At 42.6% G+C, this 24,371-nt stretch overlaps 1 protein-coding gene across 9 annotated transcripts in view; it reads right to left on the bottom strand.

Moving 5' to 3' along the window:
- Positions 1–24,040, bottom strand: part of ZNF618 (zinc finger protein 618) — a 148,550-nt gene extending 124,510 nt beyond the window's left edge. For all 9 annotated transcript variants that reach the window (XM_070430746.1, XM_070430749.1, XM_070430748.1 and 6 more), the window contains exon 1: positions 23,928–24,040. In XM_070430746.1, coding sequence (XP_070286847.1) covers positions 23,928–23,960 — 33 coding nt within the window. In that variant the 5' untranslated portion in view covers positions 23,961–24,040. The remainder of the gene's footprint in view (positions 1–23,927) is intronic.
- Between the last annotated feature and the right edge of the window lie 331 nt (positions 24,041–24,371).

Raw genomic sequence — 24,371 nt, 5'->3', positions numbered from 1 at the left:
GCAACATGAACAGCATAAGACTACAGAACATCTATAGAGTAAGTACTGAGAGATAAAATATGTAACCCAAAAATACTCTATGCATCCCAGTTGCCATTCACATGAGAAGGAATCAATATCCTTTTAGTTACATTAATATTTAGGGGGGAAGGAGTTATAATTAAGATGAAAGAAGTAAAAAGAAAAACAACACTAGGTATTATAATAAATATAAATAGGGGTAAGTTCCATATTAAAAACAGACACTCAAACTCTTTTTTTTCCCAACTTTATTTTATTTTATTTTTTTTAATTAAATCTTTATTGGACACTCAAACTCTTGAGTTTTTTAAGTATAAAAAACCACATGCTATCTGAAAGAAATATAGCTATTTTTAAAAGAGCATGAAAAAGTTAGAAGTAAAATAAATAGGTAAAATCATATCAGGTAAATTCCAACAAAAGAAAACAGTAAGTGGTGTAAAAAGAAAACAAACCCGCTAGAATTAAAGGTGAAAGCGGAAAATGCATTATAAAATTAGAAAAACTAGAAGTGAAAGTAGAAAGCATAAAACAAGTCGAGGAGGGCCTATTTTGACAGATTAGTGGTAATAAATCTATCACAAATAAAATGTAGCAGGCAGGTATATTTCTGTTAAATAAAATAGCAATAAAGTATATAAAGTAACATAAAGAAAAGGTAAAATAAAAAGAAATGTAGTACTGAAGAACATTACCAGTCTTAAATTCTTGAAATAATAAATGAAAAAACAATATTAAGGCATATTATTTAGGGAATATGAAAATTGTAATCAATAATGTCAATGATATATGAAATTGAGAAATATATGCATATAACAAACAGTAAACCCTAAGTGCAGAAATTACTTTCTTTAACAAGCAAATTAAACATTTACACAAACTAATGTTCTAAAAGGAATCCAAAAATTTCTACATACTACCAAAAGCAAAACCACCACTGGCAACATTCTCTCACAATAAACTAAAAATGAATAATAATAAAAAGTAATGCAAAGAAAGGGATCACACAAAATTTTAAGATTATACTTTTAAATAATATTGAGGCTAAAGAGAACAGTAAAACTAAGATTATATAAGATTTAGGGGAGAAAGTAGTAACAACACTTTACAGTAAAGCTTATGGGATGTGACCAAAAATGAACTCAGAGGAAAATTCATTGACTAAGTCCTTCTATTATTAAACAGCAAAAAAAAAAAAAGACCTAAGAATTCAATTTAAAGATAAAAATCTAGAGAGAAAGCAGAAGTGTGGATTTATTTAACACAAATATAATCATCTGTAAATGTTTTAAGTAGTTAGAATTGAAAAATTACCTTAAAATTTTAAAAGGTGAAGTGCAAAAATAATAAATAGGCCTGGATATTAGTATTCAACCAAAAAATAAATAAGAAAAAAATATAACTACAAGAAAATCAGATAAGGAAGTATAACCAAACAGAGGCCAATTCTTAAAAAAACAAAAATTGTGTTCTATGAAAATACAGTTCAAAATTCTTGATGAAATGAAAAAAAAATTCTAAGACTATATAAATGACTAAAACTATTTCAACAAAAGCAAATTCCAAAAAAGTACTGAAGAAAGGATTACACTGGAAAATAATTATCTCCAAAAGCCTAACAAGATGGCCAGTTATAAAGGCAAGTCCTTTTAAATGTTCAGAAGATAGCTAATTCCCATGCAATATAAATAATTCCTGGCAGGAACTACAAATAAACATCTGGCATGCACGCTTAAACGCTCACTTCCTACACTCTTACAAAACACTAAATTGTTTACACATGACAGGACCTCAGAATCCTTCTCAACACAGCAACCTCGGTAGCTATCACCAATAGGTACACAATCTGAAATATATTTATCCTCCTTGTTCCAGATCATTGAAAATGATGGAAAGCTTTCCAATTTATAACCCACTGTACTAGCATAACCCCTATAAAAAAAAAATGACTAAAACAGCACACTAAAAATAAAACTGCAGGACAATCTCACTAATAAATAACACTGCAAAACAGACCCAGGACATATTAAAATAATGAAATACCATGAACAAAATGGGTTTCTTCTAGGACGGTTTAATATTAGGAAATCTATTAATATAATTCATCACATCAGCAGATCAAAGTAGGAAAACCATATGGCCATCTGGGTACATAATGAAAAGGCATTTGTTAAAAATTCATCATCCTTTTCTCCCCTCTCATTACTAAGTAGCTTTATAGTGGGGGAAGGGATGATTCACACCCCATTGCAAAAGAAAAATTCAAATATGGAAAAGTGAAAATCACTCCTAAATCATACCACTCACCTCCATCTTGATTAAAATTGAAAAGAAAAAGCTCTTAGCAACCCAGAAGGATGTTTACTTAATGATAAAGAATACGTATCGGAAGCCAAAATAAACCTTCATACTTGATTACAAAGTGTTACAATCCTTCTCACAAAAAAGAAATAAGACAATAAATGAATACTTGTTACCCCTGATGTTATTCAAATTGTTCTAGAAGGTCTAGTCAACTCATATAAGAAAAAAAGGCAATAATGTAAAACAAGAAGGGAAATGAGCATTGTTTGCATATGATATTATCATTTACCTAGAAACCACAAGAAACCATTAGAACGTAAAAGACAGGATTGTAAGTTATCCACTAACAAAGCAACAACATTAAAACCGGTAGCTTTTCTAGGCACTTGCATTAATTAGGCAAAATACACATTGAAGAAAAGAATCCCATTGCAAATGCAGTCAAAAATACCAAATAAATGTGCAAAATTTATGTGACAAAACTACAAAACTTTACTACGGGTCATATAAGGGAACATGAATGAGTAAAGAGACAGACCATGTTACTGGGCAGAAAAACATAAAGCTGTGAGAATGTCCTTCCTGCTCAATTCAATGCATAAGCTTAATACAATCACAATCACAGGCAGTTTTTACCTTGGAAAAAAATGATTCTAAAGTTCAGTGAGACTAATGAAAGATTAGAAGAAAAAATAACTGGGAGAGATTTTTAGCAAATACTAAAATATTTAAAACCAATATTAACAAAAACAGGGTACAGAACTACAGTTACCACTGGGTCTGTTGGGTCTGTTTCTGGACTGTAATATATTTTTATAATCTACATTTGGAAAAGATGGCCTCAAATCCACCCATCTTTGGTCACAGTGTTACAAAGCCAGTTCCTCAGTCCTTTTGTAACCCTCAGCACCATCCAAACATGGATGAAGTGGGGCCTATGAAACCATCCAACCCAGGAGAAAATGTGAGCTCTGCCACTGCCACACCGCCTTCCCACTGGCAGACATCACTAATCAACCTCAGCTTCTCTTTCCCACTGTGGCCTACCCACAGAACCGATGCCAACCAACCACAGCAGGAATTCATCATGGAAGGCCTGGGACATCTCTAAAGTCCAATTCCTTCTTCATTTTGTGGATGAACATGGTTTTATCCTGACAGTTTTGCAAGGCAGAGCAGAAAAAGTGCGTATCTCCTATTCCAGACCACAATGTTTCCAAGTGGGAAAATAACACCTCAAATTCAGCAGAGGCCTAATAAGGGACAGAGCCCTCAACACTAGGTCTCTTGCATCTGGTCTAACAGTCCTTCCACGCTCTATGTCGTATACCCCGAATGGACTCAGGTACATGACTATTGGGCCTACACAGTTTCCATCTTCTGTGAAGAAAAAAAATATTCAGATGGAATTAGCCAGCTAATCCTTATGTAGGACTTACCATGTGTCAAGCACTGCTCCAGTGCTCTTAATCTTGACCCATCTAATTCTCAACCTACCCATTTTACAGATGAGGAGACTGACGCCAAGAGAGGTTAAGTAATTTGCCCAAAGTCACGTGGTCTGAAGGGGCAGATCTGGGTTTTGCATCCAGTAACCTGGCTCTGAAGTGCACATCCACTGCTCCCTTATCGGAGCAGTAACCTAGTGATGTTCCTGGAGCCAGAGCAGCATCATGTGCCACCGCACTCAGTCCCACACTGCACACTCCTGCCAGCCTTCACATCGAGCTTTTGTAAAATTAATGAACATCTTCATATATAAAACGTTTTGATACTTTTAATTCCTCTCCTTTGGAAATATGCCCAAAGAAGAATTACTGGGTCAAGGGTAGATACCAGTTTATCTCATAATACACAGACACACAGACACACACAGTTTTTGCCATTCCCTACATAGGCGTTTATTGGTACTAAGCTTTGGAATTCTCTTTATTTGAAAAAGAAATACAGCAAATCCCTCAAAAAAATGTTTTGTTGACTTACTTTATTATTCTGAAAGAGGTTCATGTTCAATAAAGAAAATTTAGAATACATATGCAAAAGGAGGGGGGGGCGGGGAAAGACCTATAATCCTATACCTCTCCAAGATAATCTCCGTTAATGACTTTGTTGCCTGGGGCTCATTGGAACCTGAGCTTTCTAATAATTTCTAGGAAACTGGTCCAGTTCAGTTTACCAACCCGGAAGCTCCACAGCTTCCTGCTTCATGTACTCACATCTTAAAGGGGAAGTTACAAAAACCACTAGTCATCATGAGGATGGGGGAGCCAGGCAGGCAGCACACACCTGCGCTATTCCTTATCTGTTGGACAGGAGCGGGGAAGGCGCTCTGGATTCCACCTGCTCACTGCTGGGGGGTCCCAGCAGGAGAATCTGAGGCCAGGCTTCATCCAGGGGCCTCCAGGCTACCAGTTGTCTAATAGCAGGTCATGGCCCGTTGTTGAATCTTAAAATCAATTTAAATGAATCTTATCCAGCATTAAAGAGAACAGAAAGTATCAAATGCATCACCAGTGGTTAAATGTAAACACTTAACCTGCTTTTGCTTTCACGTGTCCGAGTACACGTGTGCATCAGATGGTGACATAAAATGTACTTCTTCCTGTAGGTCAGTCACAAACATCTGGTGGTCACTGCCTTGCTCTGAGGCTCTGAACAAGGCACAGGCCTTGCAGAGGTCAGTTAAGTCAGAACACCAGGAGAGAGCAACGAGACCACGTTTGCAAAATCACTCCACAAAGTTCAAACACTGTTCTGACCTGGGACCAGGTTACCCAAGACTAACTTTCTTCCTCTGACTTTCCCCACCTCCTATCTTCCTCCCAACACACCACACACACACACACACACACACACACACACACACACACTCTGACCCTCTCACCTATCCCCACTCCCTCAGAGACCAGAGTTCAGATTAATTAAACATTCCTGTGGGCACACATAAAGGATAACCACATTTGGGCAGAATTTTGTGATTCATCCGTTTTCAAAGACCTAGATTTACAATACAATAAAGTACTCAACACTGAAAATTCACGAAAGACAAGTTCATCTTTCTTTGATGATTCATGTTATTTATTCCATTGGCCCAGAATGCTCTGCTCTACCCCTTTCCTCCCACAGACCCATCTTTAGACCCTCAAATCTTATCTGTCCTTCAAAGCCAAGCTCAAATGCCATTTCCTCCCAGAAGTTTCCTCCCTGGGTTCCCTTTACCTTCATCTTTCCCTCCACCAAGCACCCCTGGCAACCTGTCTTAGAGCACTGACCACCTACGGCACTTTGTAGATGGCTGCAAGCAGGATTCATATTGATGCAGCATCTACGCACCATCGTTGGGACAATATTCAATGGATGGATAAACTCGGAAGGTGTTTAGAACCTCAAAAAAGGAAGGATTATCATCTAAAAATGGATTATCTGCGTAAATGCAGGAAAATGAGTTGGAGAATTCTAATCTGAGATTTAAAATAATTTACTGAAAAATTAATATTTGTATAAATAACTAATACAAGGATAAATATGAAATTAATAGAGATCATCTTGGAGAAGTGTAGAATTATGGAGTTTATTTTTTTTCTGTATATAGTCTAGGTTTTCTCATTGAACAATAATAAAGTCAATGAAACATTTTTTAAAGAATTTACCATATTTATTTTCCAAATCATATTTTATATGTGAAGACCTTCTTTACAGTGTAGTTTTATAACAGAAAAATTAGAACCAACCTAAATGTTAAATAAATTATGTCCATTTCCTTCTGTAAACATTATGCAGTTTTGAAAAAGATGACTAGAAAGCAAAGACAAGACAAGTGCAAGGAAAAGGCCGGAGGTAAAATTCTAATATATTACAATTCAAATAATAAAAATATGCTTATAAACTAACTAGAAGGAAATGCACCAAATTTTATAGTGAATATAGGGGGCCAGAATTGATTTATCGTGATCTTTTTACTTCCTTATTTTCTGATTTCTCTGTAATATCATTCAGTTACTTTAATTATTTAAAAATTAATCTATTAAAACAAATGTGAGCATACATCTAACGGCAGCCAGGGAATAATCCATTTAATAAATTCTGTTTTGAATGAGCCATGACTATTGCTTCCCATCCAATTCAACAAGCACATACTAGCGCCACTTTGTGCCAAGCACAGTGGAGGCAGAGGTGTGTATGGTCCCTTAGGAAAGACACCCATGCGTCTATGAGACACGGAGCATTACTGAAGGAAGCCCGTAGGCTTTGAGGTTGGACAAACTCCAGTCTGCCACTTCCCAGATGTGGTGAATGAGAGCAGCAATTAGCTACCGAGGGCAGTTACCCTAACCTCACTGAACCTCAGTTTCCATCTGTATAATGGCCCTGAGGCCACTCTAGGTAAAAAAGAGTCTGTTCAGGGAAGGAGCCCACCAGAAAACTGCCCCAACTTAGTAAGCACCACATTTGGCCATTTATATGCTACTAGAGGCCCGATGCACGAAATTCGGCCTTCGCAGCCCCTGGCTGCCTCGGCTTCGTCTGGGAGGTCATCCAGATGGTTGTTCTGCTGTTTGGTCTCATTAGCATATTAGCTCTTTATTATATAGGATGTTATAAGCGTGCTGTTAATACAGGATTCTAGTGTTCAAGTTTATTCTAAAGTGACCAAACTAAAAAATGTTATACCTGTGCACCCAGGGAACGTAACAGAGTCCAGAAATAGACCTAAGAATATGGAAATAAGATGAAGATGGCATTTCCAGGAGTTAAAGATGGTTGATCATTCAACTACAGCAAGTAGCTCACCATTTGGGAAAAAACAGAGCCTGATCCCTGAGTCCCTCCTCTAAAGCAAATACATTCCTGACAGACAATCGATGTAAATGTAAGAAAACAAAAGCTATACAAAAATCATAGAAGAAATAAGGATGAATATTTTTATAAATTCTTTATTTTGTTCCCGGGCACTGAGTGTTATAAACAATCCTATCATGAGCATTCATAATACACTCCCCGCCTGGTATACCATACAGTAGTCCCCCTAACCTGCGGTTTCACTTGCCACAGATTCCGTTACCCGCAGTCAACCACAGCTCAACACATTGAATGGAAAATTCTAGACATGCACAACTCATAAGTTTTAAATTGTGCGCCGTCTGAGCGGTGTGATGGCATCTCGAGGACCTGCTCCATCTTGCCCAGGATGCAAGTATCTCCATACAGTAGGCTGTCTATACTACCCACTCTGTAGTTACTTAGTAGCCGTCTTGGTTAACAGGTCAGTTGTCACGGCATCACAGTGCTTGTGTTCAAGCTGCCATTATTTTACTTAATATTAGTCCCGAAGTGCAAGAGTAGCAATGCTGGCAATGGGGATATGCCAAAGAGAAGCCATAAAGGGCTTCCTTTACGTGAAAAGGTAGGTATGTATAGGGAATAACATAGTGTACATATAGGGCTCAGTACTATCCACGTTCTCAGGCATCCTCTGCGGTCTTAGAATGTAACCGCTGCAGATAACGGACAACTACTATATGATCCTAGAAGACAAATTGTTGATTTGTTAGGTTGCATAAATGTTTAACATTTTTTAAATCATCTTAACCATTTTAAGTGCACAGTTCAGTAGTGCTAAGACCAGTGCAACTGGTCTCTGGAACTTCTTTATCTTATAATACTGAAACTTTATACCCATTGAACATCTCACCATCTCCCTGTGCCCCTATCAACCATCATTCTACTGTCTGTTTCTATGAGCTAAACGGCTTTAGCTACCTCAGATGAATGGAATCATACATTATTTGCCTTTTTGTGACTGGCTTATTTCACTGAGCACAATGTCCTCAAATTAGATTTCCTTATTTTTTAAGGCTGCATAATATTCCATTTCATGTATATGCCACATTTTGTTTTCCCATTCCATTCACTTATTAATGGACACATGAGTTACTTCTACTTCTTGGCTATTGTGAATAACGCTGCAATGAATGTGAGTATACAAATATCTCTTTGAAATGGTGCTTAGAATTCTTTTGGATATATACTCAGAAGCAGGAGTGCCAGATCATATGGTAATTCTATTTTTTTATTTTTTGAGGAACTGTTTTTCCACAGCAGCTACGCCAAACAGTACACAACGGCTCTAATTTCTCCACATCCTCACCAATACTTACTTTTCTTAAAATAGTGGCATCCTAATGACTGTGAGATATCTCACTGTGGTTTTAAATCATCTCTCTCTAATTAGTAATGTTGAGCATATTTCCACATGCAGTTGGCCATCTGTATACCTTCTTAAGGTAAATATCTATTCAAGTTCTCTGCCCATTTTTTTAAAAATTGGGGTTATTTTATTGTTGTTGAGTTGTAGTTCTTTATATATTCTGAAAATTATCAGGTATATGATTTGTATATATTTTCTCCCAATCTGTAGGCAGCCTTTTCACTATGGATTCTTAATGAGGGAAAGTCTTTTTAGGCTGAACACCAAAAAAACATAGACAGACTCCAAAACACAAAAATGTAAACATTTTATTTAACCACCACCACCACCACCACTAAATAACATTAACAAAGTTAAAAAAAAAAAATAACTGTGAAAAATACTTGGAACCTAAATAACAAAGAGTCAATAACTATAAAATTCAAAGAGCTCAGAAAAAACATAAAGGAAAAGATAAACCCCCTAAGAGGAAACAAAGGGGAAAATGCTGAAATGGGCAATTCACAATAGAAGAAATGCAAGTGGCTACATGAAAACATACCAACAGATGTCTGGCCTCATTAGTTTGCCCATTGGGACATCAAAGATTAAAAATACTGGCCATACAAGGTGAGAGCCACAATGTGTAAAATGAGCACTGGCCATCTCCGAGTAGAGAGGTCATCTACCCCACCTGTAGAAGGCAATTACAGTATGACTCAGCACTCAGCCTTCTAGCGAATGATGCTAAGGAAACGGCCAGACAAGTGACAAACATCATGTGTAAAAAGATTAGAAATAACCAAAATCCAATAGAGCAATGAATTGGGGGACTATATGATGGGCGGACAAATGGTACTGCAGCCTGTATTTTCCAAAGATGACCACATGGATATGTATCCCATCTCACATGTTCAATGTGATAATGACACAACCTCTTTGAGTGCTGGGGTTCATCTCTCTCCCTTGAACTTGAAGCACATCTCTGTAATGGCCTCAACCGACAGATTGAGGTGGAAGTTATGCTGCATGATTTCTAAGGCTAAGTCCTGCTTGATGCTATCTCTCTTAGGACATGCACTTTGGAGACTCAAGGAGAAGTCAGGTCATGTATGAAGCCTCCATGCTGGAGAGACCACATGAAGGAAGGAAGGAAGGAAGGAAGGAAGGAAGGAAGGAAGGAAGGGAGGGAGGGAGGGAGGGAGGGAGGGAGGGAGGGAGGAAGGGAGGAAGGGAGGAAGGGAGGAAGGGAGGAAGGAAGGAAGGAAGAAAAGGAGGGAGGGAGGGAGGGAGGAAGCCCGAGGAGCTTCAGCTATTCAAGTCTTCCAAGCCCTAGCACCAAATATGACAATAGAGAAGACTTTAAGATGGCCTACCAGAGCCATCATATGACCACATCATATTGAACCCATGCGAGACAATGAACAGTTATTGCTGTTGTAAGCCACTAAGTTTTGGGGTGCTTTGGTACACAGCAATAACTATCTAACACCATCTAATCCTGGACTGGTGCTGAATGGATGACTTCTCTATGAGGAGCTGGAAATGAGCAACATCTTGTGCTAACCTGAGGCCTTGTATACCTCTCTTGTCTGTTCCCATAGCTGCCTGCTTACCTTCCTATGCCAAGCCTTCGTCACCTCAGCTGTTTGTCCACGGTACTTCTAAAAGCCCACCCACCAAGTTCCAACTCTGATGAGTTGCCCTCCTGCCCCTGAACAAATGATCAGCACATGCTTTCTGAGATCCAAGCCCTTACTGTAGAGTAGGGGAAACTGAGGCCCAAAAAGGGAAAAGAAATTACCCCAGACCATGGCTGAGTTAGGAGCAGGTCTCAGACTAGAGACCTGGGTTACTCTCCAGCAGCCTGTGGGCTCCAGGAATCCCGAGTTTGAGTCTTGCCTCCACCACTCGCTGCCTCTGACGGTAGTCCCATCAGGGCAGAGAGCGATGCCACAGGCCCTGGCTGGCACGTGCCAGAGCTCTTGGCTCCAAGCGTACCTTACATCTGCCTGGGCATAAATTTGCATTCTGAATCCAGGGGGCCCCGATTCCAAGTATGTCAAATGTAATTAATTACAGCAAACCTTCTGCAACTGTTTTCAAACTCGGTATTAAAGGCTCTGCGTGCAGGAAACACACAACCCGCTGGTCTGCAGAGACGCTGCTGGGAGCTGGGGAATAGGAGCCTGGGAGCCCGGACCCAGGCCCCACAGAGTGGGGAGGACACCTTCCCAAGACACCATGGTTCAGGACAACCCCCATGAGGGCACGAGCAGAGCATCTCAAGGCCCTGGGCTCAAGTCCCAGCACAATCACCAACTCCACACCTTCCTCAACTATAAAAGGGGAATGGTCCTCTGAAAGTCTTCTCTACTCTCAGGCTTGGTGCCAGGGCCTGGAAGACTCCAAGGCCTATTGGAGTCTGGCTTCTCGTGATCATCTGATCTTGAATCCAATCGCCACTGATATCAGCTGTGTACCCTTGGGCAATTCCTTTCACCTCTGGATCTCAATGCCCTCATATTTAAAACAAACAAACAACAAAAGCCTACTCTCCAGGGTGATTGCATTAAATGAGACAATAGATGTTAAATGCTTAGCCCGGAGCCTGGCGTATAATAAGCACTCACAAATGGCTAATAACCAGAGTTGAAGGCATAAAAATTCTATCTTGCAAAAATCAAGTGAAATAAATAAGAATTCTAAACTTCAGTCTTTTGATGGAAAGCATTTCTGATTAAAAAACAAAAATCTGTCAGGCCATTGTGGCTCAGTGGCTGGGCATTGACTTATGAACCAGGAGGTCATGGTTCCAATTCCCAGTTGGGGCACATGCCCAGGTTGACCGCCCAATCCCCAGGAGTGTGCAGGAAGCAGCCAATCAGCAATTCTCTCTCATCACTGATATTTCTATCTCTCTCTCTACCGTTCCCTTCCTCTCTAAAATCAATAAAAAATTTTAAAGAAAAGAAGGAAAGAAAATTTATAAGGCTGAATTTCCAACACACAGTTCAAAAACATTAAGAACAGGAGAAATGGGCTGTAAAGTTAGAGCTCCCCTGGGGCTGGTCACCCTGCTCCAGTCTCTGTCAGGTTGGAGGTCAGGGCTGCTACATGGCATGCCCACCCGACCAGCTCTGTCCGCTATGGCAGTACGCCCTCTGGGTCTTCTGGAAGCCTTGCCTCCCAAATCTATACAGAGAACACACGTGACTTCACAAGAGAATAGCTTCCAGGTCCCCAGGACCCAAAATGCACAGCCCCTAATGTGGCCTGGGTTTCTATGCCCTGCACTGTACTCGTTTTCAAAAAAAACACCATTTAAAACCAAAAGACTTTTAAAAAAAAAAGACTTTAGAATTTTTTGGCAAGCAGAGAAGTTGTTGGGGGTAATCTTTTAGATTTATTTTTGCCTGCGTTGTTAGATTTACTTTCTTCCTTCGTAAGTGTTTAATTAATGTTTAGGGGAATGGATAAGCAAAGTGGAAAACAGCTTCATTTTCCCCCTAAATTACTAATCTCAATCTCTCAAAATCATTCCCTTCCCCTCTCTCTCTCTCTCTCTCTCTCTCTCTCTCTCTCCCCCACCCTCCACCTCTCTCCTTTCCCTCTCCCCCTCGTCTCTTTCTGTATGTCTCACTCTCATAAATTCCCACCACCCCTTCATTTTAACCACCTACTATGCTGATGCCTAAACCACTATATCATCCTTCCTCCTCAGTCCCAAACTGAGTCTTACAGTCTGTCCAGTTACCTGATGGAGCCGCTGTGTGTTTCTGAGCAAGTCACTACCCCTCTCTGAGGGGAGCAGGTTAGCTTAGATCAGCATTGTCCTACATATATCTATCTATATATATAAAAGCCTAAGCTACCGGCCGACCAGCTGAGCAGCCGACCGGCCGGTAACTATGACACGCACTGACCACCAGGGGGCAGATGCTCAATGCAGGAGCAGAAACCACAGGCATGGAAACATGGAACAGACTGATGAATCTCAGAGGGAAGGGGGAGGGGAGAAGGCGGGAAGAGATTAATTTATATGCATACTAGAGGCCCGGTGCCGGTGGGGTCCCTCAGCCTGGTCTGCGGGGATTGGGCCGAAACCAGCTCAGTGCACATATTCGTGCACCAGTGGGGTCCCTCGGCCTGGCCTGTGGGAATCAGGCCGAAACCAGCTCTCCGACACCCCCGAGAGGTCCCAGATTGCGAGAGGGTGCAGCCCAGGCCGAGGGACCCCACCGGTGCACAAATCCATGCACAGGGTCTCTAGTAGAAATATAATACAACCCCATAGGAAATTTCAAATATTCTAGCAGTCCCATTGTTTAAGGAAAACTAAGGTTAAATAGTGGAATTAATTTTAATAATGTATCTTATTTAAACCCAATATATAAAATGTTATTTCAACCTGTAATCGATATTTTTAAAAGTATTACTGAGATCTGATCTTTTACAGTCTTTTTATCCTACTAAGTCTATAAAAAATGGTGTGGATTTGACACTTACAGCACACCCCACTTTAGGCTAGCCACAGTTCAACTGCCCGACTGCCACATGTGGCTAGTGGTTACCAATGCATACCGGCTGGCACAAGTTTAGGTCAGCCCTACTTACCTTTTTAGCTCTAGACTTCTCTGATCCAGAAAGAAGACTAGACACACACACACACACACACACACACACACACACAACAAATTCCACCTCAAGCCAGGAGCACCCCAGGGAAGTTTTTCTTCCCTGAGGTCTCATTTCAGGTCAGTTTCAGTTTTATTTCACATCAGTTTCACTTTCTGCTTTTCCAGCATACAGTATAAGAAACACCCTTCAATTTTTATAGTTATTTTTCCCAGTTGATAAAATTATACAAAAAAAAAAAAATTTTTTTTTCCAGCATCCAAAAATGTCTCCATCGAGTCTCCCTGGGTATTCCAAGGGCCCTGGCTATGTCCACTTGGCTAGCAAAACACTGAGCCCAAAATGAAACAACACAAATTCTCTGCACAATTTCAGCCTATGCAGATTCCCATCCGTCATTCCCTACAGTAGTGCTGGGACCGGTGGGACTTGTCTGGGGGAGGCTCAAAGCTCAGGGGCAGAAACGGCTCAGCCCTCAGGCATGCTGTCTTGGACAATAACACAGCCAGTAAGCTGGCCAAACAGCTACTGGCTTTGAATGTTACCAGCAAGCCAGGGGCTTGCCGGGGGACACTGGGGCCTCCTTTGCTTTGCAGGCATCGTTTCCACCCATGGAAAAGATATCCAATTTCTTTCTCCCTGGGCGCCACCCCCCATCTCCCACCCCACCCCACCCCCAGGACCAGGGCTGGCCCCTGGGAATCAAAGATCCCATCCCTGACACAAAGCTCGCTTCACTAGAAAGCAGGCTTCCTGTGTTCCAAGGCAGACAGGGGAGCCGCGCACCACCTGACTCCATTTATTCTCCTTAGCCTATATATGAAGCCGCCTTCTGCTTTGTCAGCCAAAATATTTGTATCATTTTTCTGTCAACTCAATACCATCCTCACCCCAGCCTCCCTCCTTTCCCTTTTAAGAGAAGAAAGGAGTTGTCGCCAACATGCTTCTCCAGTCCTCCGCTGTTTATGAAGCACTTCTGAGTCCGCTGTGGGATGCCTGCAGGAGGCCTGTGAGGGGTGCATGAGTGGACTGTTGTCCCACTGAACAGACAAACAAACAGAGGCTGTGTGAGCGGGCCCAGACCCAGGGCCTCCCAGGACCAGGCAGGGCACAGACATGAATGAAATGGGAGGGGGGCAGGAATTGATCTAACAGGAGAGCATATACCCTGTCAAAGGTTTAAAAATTCCAAACTTTTTAAACCTTAGACTGGCAAATAAAATAAAATACAACAAGATAAGGGACCAGTTCACCTTGTGAGCACCCGTCTGGGACTCTGGGTTTAATCAATGTACCTAGCAGGGCACTAATAATTAGTGCTAGTTACAAAAATTAACACCTCAAACCTGGATCCTGTGCTCACATGCTAAGCTGATCCATACATAAAGTGTTAAAAAATAACACCAGGGCCCGGCCAGTGTGGCTCAGTTGGTTGGAGTGTCGCCCTGTACACTGAAAGATGTACAGGTTCCACTCCCCAGTCAGGGCACATACCCAGGTTGCGGGTTCAATCCCCTGTGGAGTGCCTACAGGAGTCAACCAATAGATGGATTCTCTCTCTCTCTCTCTCTCTCTCTCTCTCTCTCTCTCTCTCTCTTCCCCTTCCTCTTTCTAAAATTGATAAAAACATACCCTCGGTTAAGGATTTTTTAAAAAGCAATTTAAAAAATAAAGCGTACATATGTAGGGCTTTGGTTTAAAAAGTATTTTCAAATATGTTATTTCATTTCATTCTTGTGCAGGATTATTCCATCCCATTTCCCAGATGTAGAGATTAAGATTCGGAGACTGAGAAACCCATCTGTGGTCTTACAGCAAACCCATCTGTGTGTAAACAGCAAACTTGTGGCAAATCCAGGTCGCCATCCGGGAACTCCAGGGCCTGCCTTGCCCCTCTGCCATGGCACCTGAACGACAGGAGTGAGCAAGGGATACCTCCCCATGCGGTGGCCTAGCCACCAGAATCTCCCCTTGGAAACCTGATCACTCCAGGAGCAGGCAGAAGCAGGTCACCCAGCCCTGCTTTGATGACAACCCCGAGGGTATCTAATTATAACAGTCAAGAGCCTCTATTTCTCAAGACCAAATTAACTTTAATTCCTTTTGACGGATGTATGTGCAAACAGTAGGAAAAGCACTGGTTGAGGAGCTAAGAAATCTGGGGCTTGAAGTTCCACCTCTGCCTATTCACTGAGATTTTGGACAAGTCAGACCACCTCACTTCCGTGTGTGTGTGTGTGTGTGTGTGTGTGTGTGTAGATAAAAAATGACAAATTGGCTTTATGTCCCATGCTAAACCATACTGACTGGTTGCATCATACTAAGGAGGACTCTGAGGCCACAGGCCAGACTCAATGGAAGAGACCTATGCTCGATTAGCAATGCCTGCCGCAGGCTTGGAAATGGGGAGCGGTGGCATGAATGTTACTTACTGACCATTCCTGGATTAGATGATGTACAAATAGCATACTGTAAGTGAACAGCACTTTGCCCTTCACAAAGCTTCTTTCATATCCCTCACGACTTCTTACAAGAATCCTGCGCCATCCCCATCACCACCACCACCAACCACCATCATCATCATCATCATCATCATCATCATCATCGTTATCCCCACTTTACACACAAGGACAGCAAGGTGCAGGGAAATGAAGGACTCTGGCAAAGATCACAACGTTATAACTGGTGGAGCAGAGAGGGGAGCCACGCCCTGCCCCTGGAACTTCAGTCTGTTCATTCCACCCCTGGAAATGTCAGCCTGGTGTCCCGCCATGGGCAGGCCAGCTCACGCATGCGGCGGTACAGAAGGGCCATTGCTTTCAAGGCATCACCACTCCCCGCCCATGGCTACTCACACCTTTAAGAGAAGCAAAGTTATGAAAGGAAAGGGATGCCAGCTCAGAGTTCCAGAAGCTTCTTCCCAGGAGGAAGTCCTGCCTCGCTGTACCAATGGAAAAGCCAAGCCCAGAGATAAGTGAGGTTAAAAAAAAGTAAAAGTGCCTAACTGGGAATCCCTAATGTCACAGTGCACCCCACCAGGAACAAGACCCTGAATTCCAAGGTGCTGGGGATGGTTAGATACACCATTACCTTTGTAAGCATTTTTCGAGAATACAAAAAAATAAAATAAAATAAAGTAACAGGAGGGAGAAACAGTGTGCTCACAGAAGACTTGAATTGTAACACACACCCCAATTTCAGAAATGCGAAAATATGGGAATATGGCCCTTGAGGAAATACAGCCTACCTCAAACCTGGATCCTGTGCTCACATGCTAAGCTGATCCATACATAAAGTGTTAAAAAATAGCAGTGGTTTATAAAACTTACTGGGAAATGATTAAGCAAATAAACAGAATGTTCTCAGTTTTCTCCCATAAATTTTCCTGAATCTTTGGCATCTGCAAACCAGAAACCAACCAAACATGGGGTCTGGTTGAACATCAAATTACACAACTACTTTACATTTAAGAGACCGTGTGTCCGGGGGTTCTGCAAACAGCTCCCTGATGTCCAGTTCCTGGGCCTGTGGCCAAGAAGACCAGCTCCTAGAGCAAACACCCAGTACTGTTGAGATTCTCAAGGCTTCCCCCTTTCCACATCCACCTGCAAATCGGCCATCCAGATGATGAGCCTAGAAGGGCCCCCAAGCCATTTTAAAGAAATAGTTTACACAACAGAGTGAAGGGGGTGAGAACTTTTAAAAAAAATTCCCCAAGTCATGTAAAGTCAAAGCAGCATTATTCCCACCCAACCAGCCTCCTCTACTTTCTCATTCCGAGGGGCCTCTGGCTTCAGAGCCAGCTCTAAGGAAAGAAGCTATGGCTCCTTAATCAAACCCAGGTTTTGACCAAATGGCCAAACCCAAAGTGGTCCCCTACTCTTCACTGGACTCAAATCCTACTGATCTGAGCTGTTTCCAAAAATCAAATTAAGTCATCAAATAGTTATTGAGCTGCTCCTCTGTGCCAGGCCCTAAAATGAATAACCCATGATCTCTGCCCTCAAGGCACTCACGAGCTGGCCGCAGAAACAGAAATGTAACCAACCAATGCTCATCTGTGGGTCCAGAGCACGTGGGAAGTACCTCGGAGTGGGGAGAGATGAACTCTGCCTGGGGAGGCCCGGGAGGGCTCCAGAGAAGAGCACATGCAGGTGGTCTCGAGAGGGTCTGGTTTCTCATGGAGCGGAGATGAATGAGGGGAAGGGCACTAGAGACAGGAGGCTCGGTGTGAGCAGAAGCTCAAAGTACACAGTTCACCAAGATTAAGATTTATGGCTTTTAAACACTGTGCCACAGGCTTGGAAACAAATCCAGATCTCTTCGGAGGAGCAGGGGTGGGCAAACTTTTTGACTCGAGGGCCACAATGGGTTCTTAAACTGGACCGGAGGGCCGGAACAAAAGCATGGATGGAGTGTTTGTGTGAACTAATATAAATTCAAAGTAAACATCATTACATAAAAGGGTACGGTCTTTTTTTTTTTTTAGTTTTATTCATTTCAAACGGGCCGGATCCGGCCCGCGGGCCGTAGTTTGCCCACGGCTGAGCTAGAGCCTCCCTAGAATTAAAGTATTGAGAACACCTTTGACAAGAAAGATGTAGAAGGCCCAGGAGATGTCTCATCTTGTTCTGTCTTAAAACCACCACCAAAAAAGTGGACCTTTTCAACTATTACCTACCTTCGCCCCTGGAAGATAAACCACCATGTTTTCTTTTGGGGACTTGTTATTGGGACTCAAATGGAGATCCACTGGCCACTGGATCAAGAGATAACTAACAAGTGTTGACCACCTTCCAAGGACCAGTTTCAAAGGACTAGCTGGGTGTTTCCATAAGTGCTGCTTCATTTAACTGTAAAACCACCATTCAAGGTCAAGATTATCCCCCACCCCCTTTCTTCCAGATGTAGAAGCTGTGGTTCCAAAACCAGAAGTGACTTTCCCAAAGCAATGCAAAGCTAACCGTGCCATGAGGCTGGATTTCAAACTCTAGTCTGGCTGGCCTCAAATCCAGCTTTCCATTTCACCAACTCGATGAATGTCAGAAAATTTCTGAGCTTCTGACCTAAGGGCTATCCTGGGGCAATTTCCTGGTGGTTCCACATTCAGTTCAGAAATGAATTTCACCGACAGATCATCTTTGCTCCACCTCCCTCCTCCCCTCGAACCCCAACTCCGGCCTTACTCACCTGCTGTCTTCTTATATCTTCATCCTTTCGATTCATACTTTATTTAAAACTCACCTCCTACAACAGTCTCCTGCACTTTTCAACTTCAATGGCACACATGCTGGAGTTTCTAGCCATCATTTGTCATTTAGAAGTATAGCACTCCCGCGTAACCCTGGCAGAAGACTGCTTTGGGACAAATAAAAGGGAGGTGTGAACCACCTAAGCCAAAAGAGGCTAAATGGATGGAATCAGCACCACCATCAGCTGCAATGCCCCTGAGCAGATAGGGCTCAGGAAGGAAGTCCCATCAACAAAACCAAGAGTTTTAAAAGATGCGTCACTAACTTTTGGAGGCCACCAATAGCAACTAAATGGAACACTGGTCTGACCGTGTGCTGTCCAATACAGAAGTCACTGGCCACACGTGGCGGCTGAGCACATGAAATGGGGCTAATAAGAAAAGACTTAGCACACCCCAAAGAAAGAATGTAAAACACTGCGTTAATCATTTTATGTTACTGGCCTATTGAAATAGTGTGGTGGATATATTGGGTTAAATAAACTATGTTATTAAAATTAATTTCATCTGTTTCTTTTTCTCTTTTTAAAGGATTACTAGAAAATTTGAAATTACACACTGGCTCACATTTGTGGCTCGAATCACGTTTCTATTGGACAGCACTGGTCTGACACATTTAAAAGATCAGGGGACTGCCACAGCAATTCTGGAGTGTTTATGAAGTTCATACCCACAAAAATACACACATGCACACACACACACACACACACACACACACACACACACACACAGTCTGATTAAAATTTAAATACGACACAACCATGAACTCTCACTCCAGAACAATTCCTCTGGCAATCTGAAGTTAAAAGTGAGGAACAGAAGTCATTGTGACGGCTCTCCCTCCCACCAAGGGAGGGATTCCAAATGACTCAAAACCTCCTTTCCAGCAAGAAAACCTGGCAAAGACTTCGCTCTACACCTGTCCTTCAGGTCTCATCCAAGGCTAACAAACTGGGGCGCGAGCCTGAGCGCCAGGCAGCCGAGCCTGCTTCACAGGTGGCCCGTACGGCAGCCTCAACCAGGGGACACACCTGTGGCACAGGACACCCACCCCACAGGGTTCACGTAAAACTCAGCCAGGACAACATAGGAGAAAATAAAGTATGAGCAGGAAAGTGTAACTGTGGCGCATCGTGGGGGATCATAGTCCAGCACCTTCCAAACTCTGTTTCACCATGACTCACAGTAGCAACTCCACTTCTTATCATGCAACATACATCAGCAAACATAAATAAAACAATCGTCTCATGAGACAACACTTGCCTTCGGTACTGTGCTATGCCTCTATTTTTTTTTTTTTTTTGTTCCCCTGTTTTATATTCTATTTTTTTAATGCTGATTGTGATCCACTAAACTGACTTTACAGTCCACGAATGGGTCGTGGCACGGCCTAGGCTGGGTATGGTAACTAAGAGGTGCACTTCCTACTCTGTGATGGACACTGCACCCCTCTCTCCAGAATATGGACGTGAGCTCAGAATCCTTCTCAACACAAGGATTCAGGCAACCACAGCCAATCACTGGGAGGCAGAATTAGAGATGAAACTTATTCATTATTGTTGTTTGGATCCTAAGCTCTCACTTGACAGATGCAAAAACTGAGGTCCGGAAGGAAAAAGTGACTTGTCCAAGGACATACAGCAAGACTGTGGGATAGCTACAACGCCTGCGAACCCACAAACCTACTTCACTTTGCATCGGCAGGTAGGAGACACAATGGACACAAACCATTACAAGAACGTGGGAAAATTCAAATTTCATCGTGACCATGGAAAGTCAATTTATACAGCCAGCAGAGCACAGCAAGGAAGTTCTTATCTCCCCACCAAGGAGAAGACTTGAGGGTTCTGAAGTCCAGGGAAGCAGCATGCCAAGAACTGAGTCAAAGGTGGGGGGGAAATTGTATCCGACAATGGAGGAGTTTTTAAACTCTGTTTCTCAAATGAAACAAACCATTGGCTGTTTATTTTCTAGGACCAGGGAAGAGGTCAGCCTTCCACTGACCAGCCATCTCTGTTGCTTTCCTTCAGCAAATGCAAGAGGCCTTGTTCAAGTTCACTACTGTGCAGGGCTAAAGTATAAGCAAACCCTGTTCCCTTGCTTGGTCCAAAGTCAAGCTATAAAGCAGGCCCTTGAAATTTCAAACCTTATTAGAAAAAAAAAAAAAAAAACCTCCTTAGGCTGAAAAGCAAAACATTAAGTAATAAGAGTCTCCACTGTGAAAGAGAGTATAAATGATCTTTCACCAAAATAACGCAGCCATCATCAAATTACCACCCCTCAAGTCCAATTTGCCAGATTTTTTGCCCAATATTATAAGAGAGTGTGGTAAGCAGACATGGGCTAATGAAAATCAGCTCGTGTGTCCATTTCTGGTCACACTTCCATCTTAAAATAGGAGGTGAGAAAGGCAAGGCCCAGGTCAGATCTCAATCCTGAGAGACGCCAATAGAAACAAAAGAAAACTGACCCCGCCTCCTACAGTACCATCATGCACCGCGATTTCCTCTACAACAAACATGATCAGAATAAACAATTTTTTTTTTTTTAAGAGAAAAACAGGTCTACAAAACAGAAATGATTTTCCATTTCCAGCCAGGAGCTCCCTTTACAATGTAGACAACACAACAAAATTTCAGCAGAATGGAAGGAAGGAATGTGAGTTGTGTGTCAGGAGAGCCAGGACACACAAAGGGACACACTGCAATTATTTTTATTCCTTGCACCAGAAATAACCTGTTATCTACAACCCTGACTTTTTCTCTGATGCCCACCTACCCCCTTCCCAGCCCAGGGCACAGCTCTCCTCTATCTCTTGCTAAACCTTGGTCTACTGTCTCATGAGGCCACCAGAGCCCTTAGAAATTGTAAATTCTTTAACCGTCCTAGACATCGGCCTAAATAATTCAACAGAAAAAAAAAATTTTAATTATGCTACAAAAAAAAAAAAAAAAAAAAAAAGCTCATTCCAAATCTGTCAGAATGTGGCCAATCAGCCCTGAAGGATTTTGTTACTAAAAAAATAAAATTTCCCAAATGCAATGGCCATGATGGGAAATGTCAAACCTCTACCACTGTCAAATATATTTCACAGAATTCGAATCCCCTAAGAAATCTGAATTTCTACAAAACAGGGTTGGGAATCCATGGACCGGGGCTACCATTTCTTCCAAGATCAGCTGGTGGCTGGTGAAAGGGACACAGGGATTCCCCTGTGTGACCCACCATCAGTCCCCCCCACAAGATCCCACCCTGCAAATGCTGGCAATATTCCCCCCTTTGGGACAGAAAAATTAGAACATTTTGTTTTTGTTTTTGGTTCAAAATCCCCAGCAACTTCAATCAGATAGTAATTCATTACAAATAACCCTTCAACTTTGGGTGGGTACCTTATTTTCATCTGTTAAATTTTTATTCGGTCAATATTTGTCTTCTAAAAAAAAAATTTTTTTTTTTTTGTTTCACCTTCATTTGATTCATTTTAAAGTCAAAAAAATATCAAATGCTGTTAGCACATATGCTTTCATCAAGTAGCTTTGGGTTTGGCTTTTGTTTGTATTTTGATTTTTTTTTCCTCCAAAAATTAAATTAAAATTTGATACTAGAATCAGCTGAATTGGTGTTTTACCCCATTTTTTCAGCAAAATAAGTATTTCACTAGAGAAGTGGATGAGAATCAGAATTTTCATCTCCTCTCTGTCCTTCCCTTTTTATCTTTCCTTCTTGTTAAGTCAGTAAAATTTGTGCTTTAAAAATAAAAATCACAAACACCCCAAAATGATGAAGGCTAATGGATTTTTCTTCCCCTTTGAAAATAATCAAATTTGTGAAAAAATACCCAATGTTAATAATCTACCAAGCCCACATCACAATCAAAGAGGCCTCAGATCAATCTGGATTTTTTTTTTAAATAATAAATTTTTCAAATTGGAAGAGTGAGCAAGCACAGAGAAGGGAAAATTTTCTTCCTCCAAGAATTCCTCAACCCTTGTCTTTATCCACTGATTCAATTGCATGTCATAAAAAATGAGCTTCTATGAATCCACTGTTAGTTTTTTCATAATAATGTTAATTATGCATATCTTATTTTAATGGCGGTCTCTCCTACAAATCTGTGGGCTACTCAATTTGTATAATGTAATGAATTTACATTTTTCCCACTGAATATTGCTCAAAAAAGGTTTCTGACATTTTCTGAATAAAACAACAACAAAAAAGAAATGCCTAGACCTTTCAGAAAACAAAATCAGAAAACAATCTTAATTATTCCATCAAAACAAAACAGAATAACACAAACCCAACAAACACAGGGAAAAAAAGAGAGGATTTCACTCCAACTTTTCCAGTTTCTGTTTTTCTTTAGAACCTTGGGATTTAAATGCAGTAAAATGTAAATGCAAAATTGAAAAAAAAAAAAAAACCTACAATTTCTGGGTGTGTCCAAAGCCAACATTTTAGGGTCTGTTTTCTCTTTTAAATCCTTCCTTCTTTGAAATAGAACTTAAATATTGTCAAATTGTGAAATTAGTCTTTTTTGCCCGGAACTAAACAAGTTCCAAATTACAATGAAGTACAATTTCTAATTGCTTCATAAAGCCAATTTCTCCCAGTTTTCTCCAAACTCAACAATTTCCCTCTTTTCCTCATTCCAATTAGTTTTTTGCTCAAACTAAAATGAGTTGGGCAGCCAAATTGACTGGTTTTAGGAGGCTTTTTGCTTTCATCCCTTCAAAAACTGAATTCATTCAAATTCCAGCTTAATTTTCATTTACATATTATCTGGATTTGGCTTCAGAAATAAAAATTGCCTTCATGCTGCTGAAAAAAAAATCAAAGAGAAAATTTTCACCCCAAAAAGAAAAAAGAAGAATCCCTTTCCCCTCCACTGATTTATAGTGCAAACTTTTGAAAAAATAAGAAATAAAAATTATTTCTTTTCAATTTTAATTTCTTTTTTATTTACAGAATAGTATCCTCTAGGTGGCGTCGTTTTAATGGGAAAAAACTACCGTTTGAAGAAAAATTAGAAAAAAAAAATGAGAAAGGGAAATATGGCCTAAAAAAAAAAAAAGATTGTTGCAAAGATGGGGGGCCAGGGAGGAAAGACCTCCCGGGGTTCACCAGGCGCCGGGCGCGCGGAGAGGGTCAGGGGGAAATTGCAAATTTGGAGGGGAGGGGGGAGAGCTGGCAGGGGTTGCATTTTTGCAAAATGTGAATTGTCCAAACTGAAATGGCTGCTCTGTTCTCTCACCGCTTTGTTTTCTGGGCTCCGGTCCGAGCCCGGGGCCGGAGAGGGCGCCGGGTGGGGGTCCGGAGAGACCCCACCGCGTCTCCCACCCTCCTCGCACCCCGCGGCGCCCAGGGGGGGGCGATCCAGACCCCGACCCTCCCGTGGGCGCCCACAAAAAGCCCGCAAACGTGCCCAGGCACTTGGCATTTGGCACATCTGGCAATGAAGTGGCGCAGCGCCCCGGGCCGCGGCCCCCCGGGTCCCCCGCGCGGTGCTCGCCCCCGGCCCCCTCGTACCTGCGGAGCCGCCGCGCCGCCCGGCTGGTTCATGGGTCCGTGCGGGAGGAGGCGGCCCCGGCGCGTCCTGCTCCTCCCGGGCCGGGCTGCTGGTGCGCGCACAATGCCGCCGCCGCCGCTGCCGCTCCCTCCTCCGCCCGCCCCGCTCAGGCCGGGGGGGCGGGGGCGCTGGGGGCGCGCGGGGGGGGCGCCCGGCCCTCGCCCCCACCTCCAGCCCGCCCCGGCCGCCGCCGCCGCCGAGCCGCCCCTCGCGGGGCCGCCGCCGCCCCCGCCGCCCTGCCCGCCCCCCCGGCCTCGCCGCGCGGCCCGCGAGCTCCGGGCCTCGGCCTCGGCCTCCGCGCCGCCGGCCTCCGCGCCGCACACAAAGCCGGCCGGGCCCCGGGCGCGCCGCTCCCGCCCGCCCGCCAGCCCCGGGGCCGCGGCGCCCCCGCCCCCCAAACTTTC

This window comes from Myotis yumanensis, unplaced genomic scaffold (assembly GCF_028538775.1).
Source record: "Myotis yumanensis isolate MYYU_CA2020_CCGP unplaced genomic scaffold, mMyoYum1.0.hap1 SCAF_12, whole genome shotgun sequence".
NCBI lineage: Eukaryota > Metazoa > Chordata > Mammalia > Chiroptera > Vespertilionidae > Myotis > Myotis yumanensis.
The sequence above is the reverse complement of the archived record's forward strand: the minus strand, read 5'-3'. Positions and strand labels throughout refer to the sequence as shown.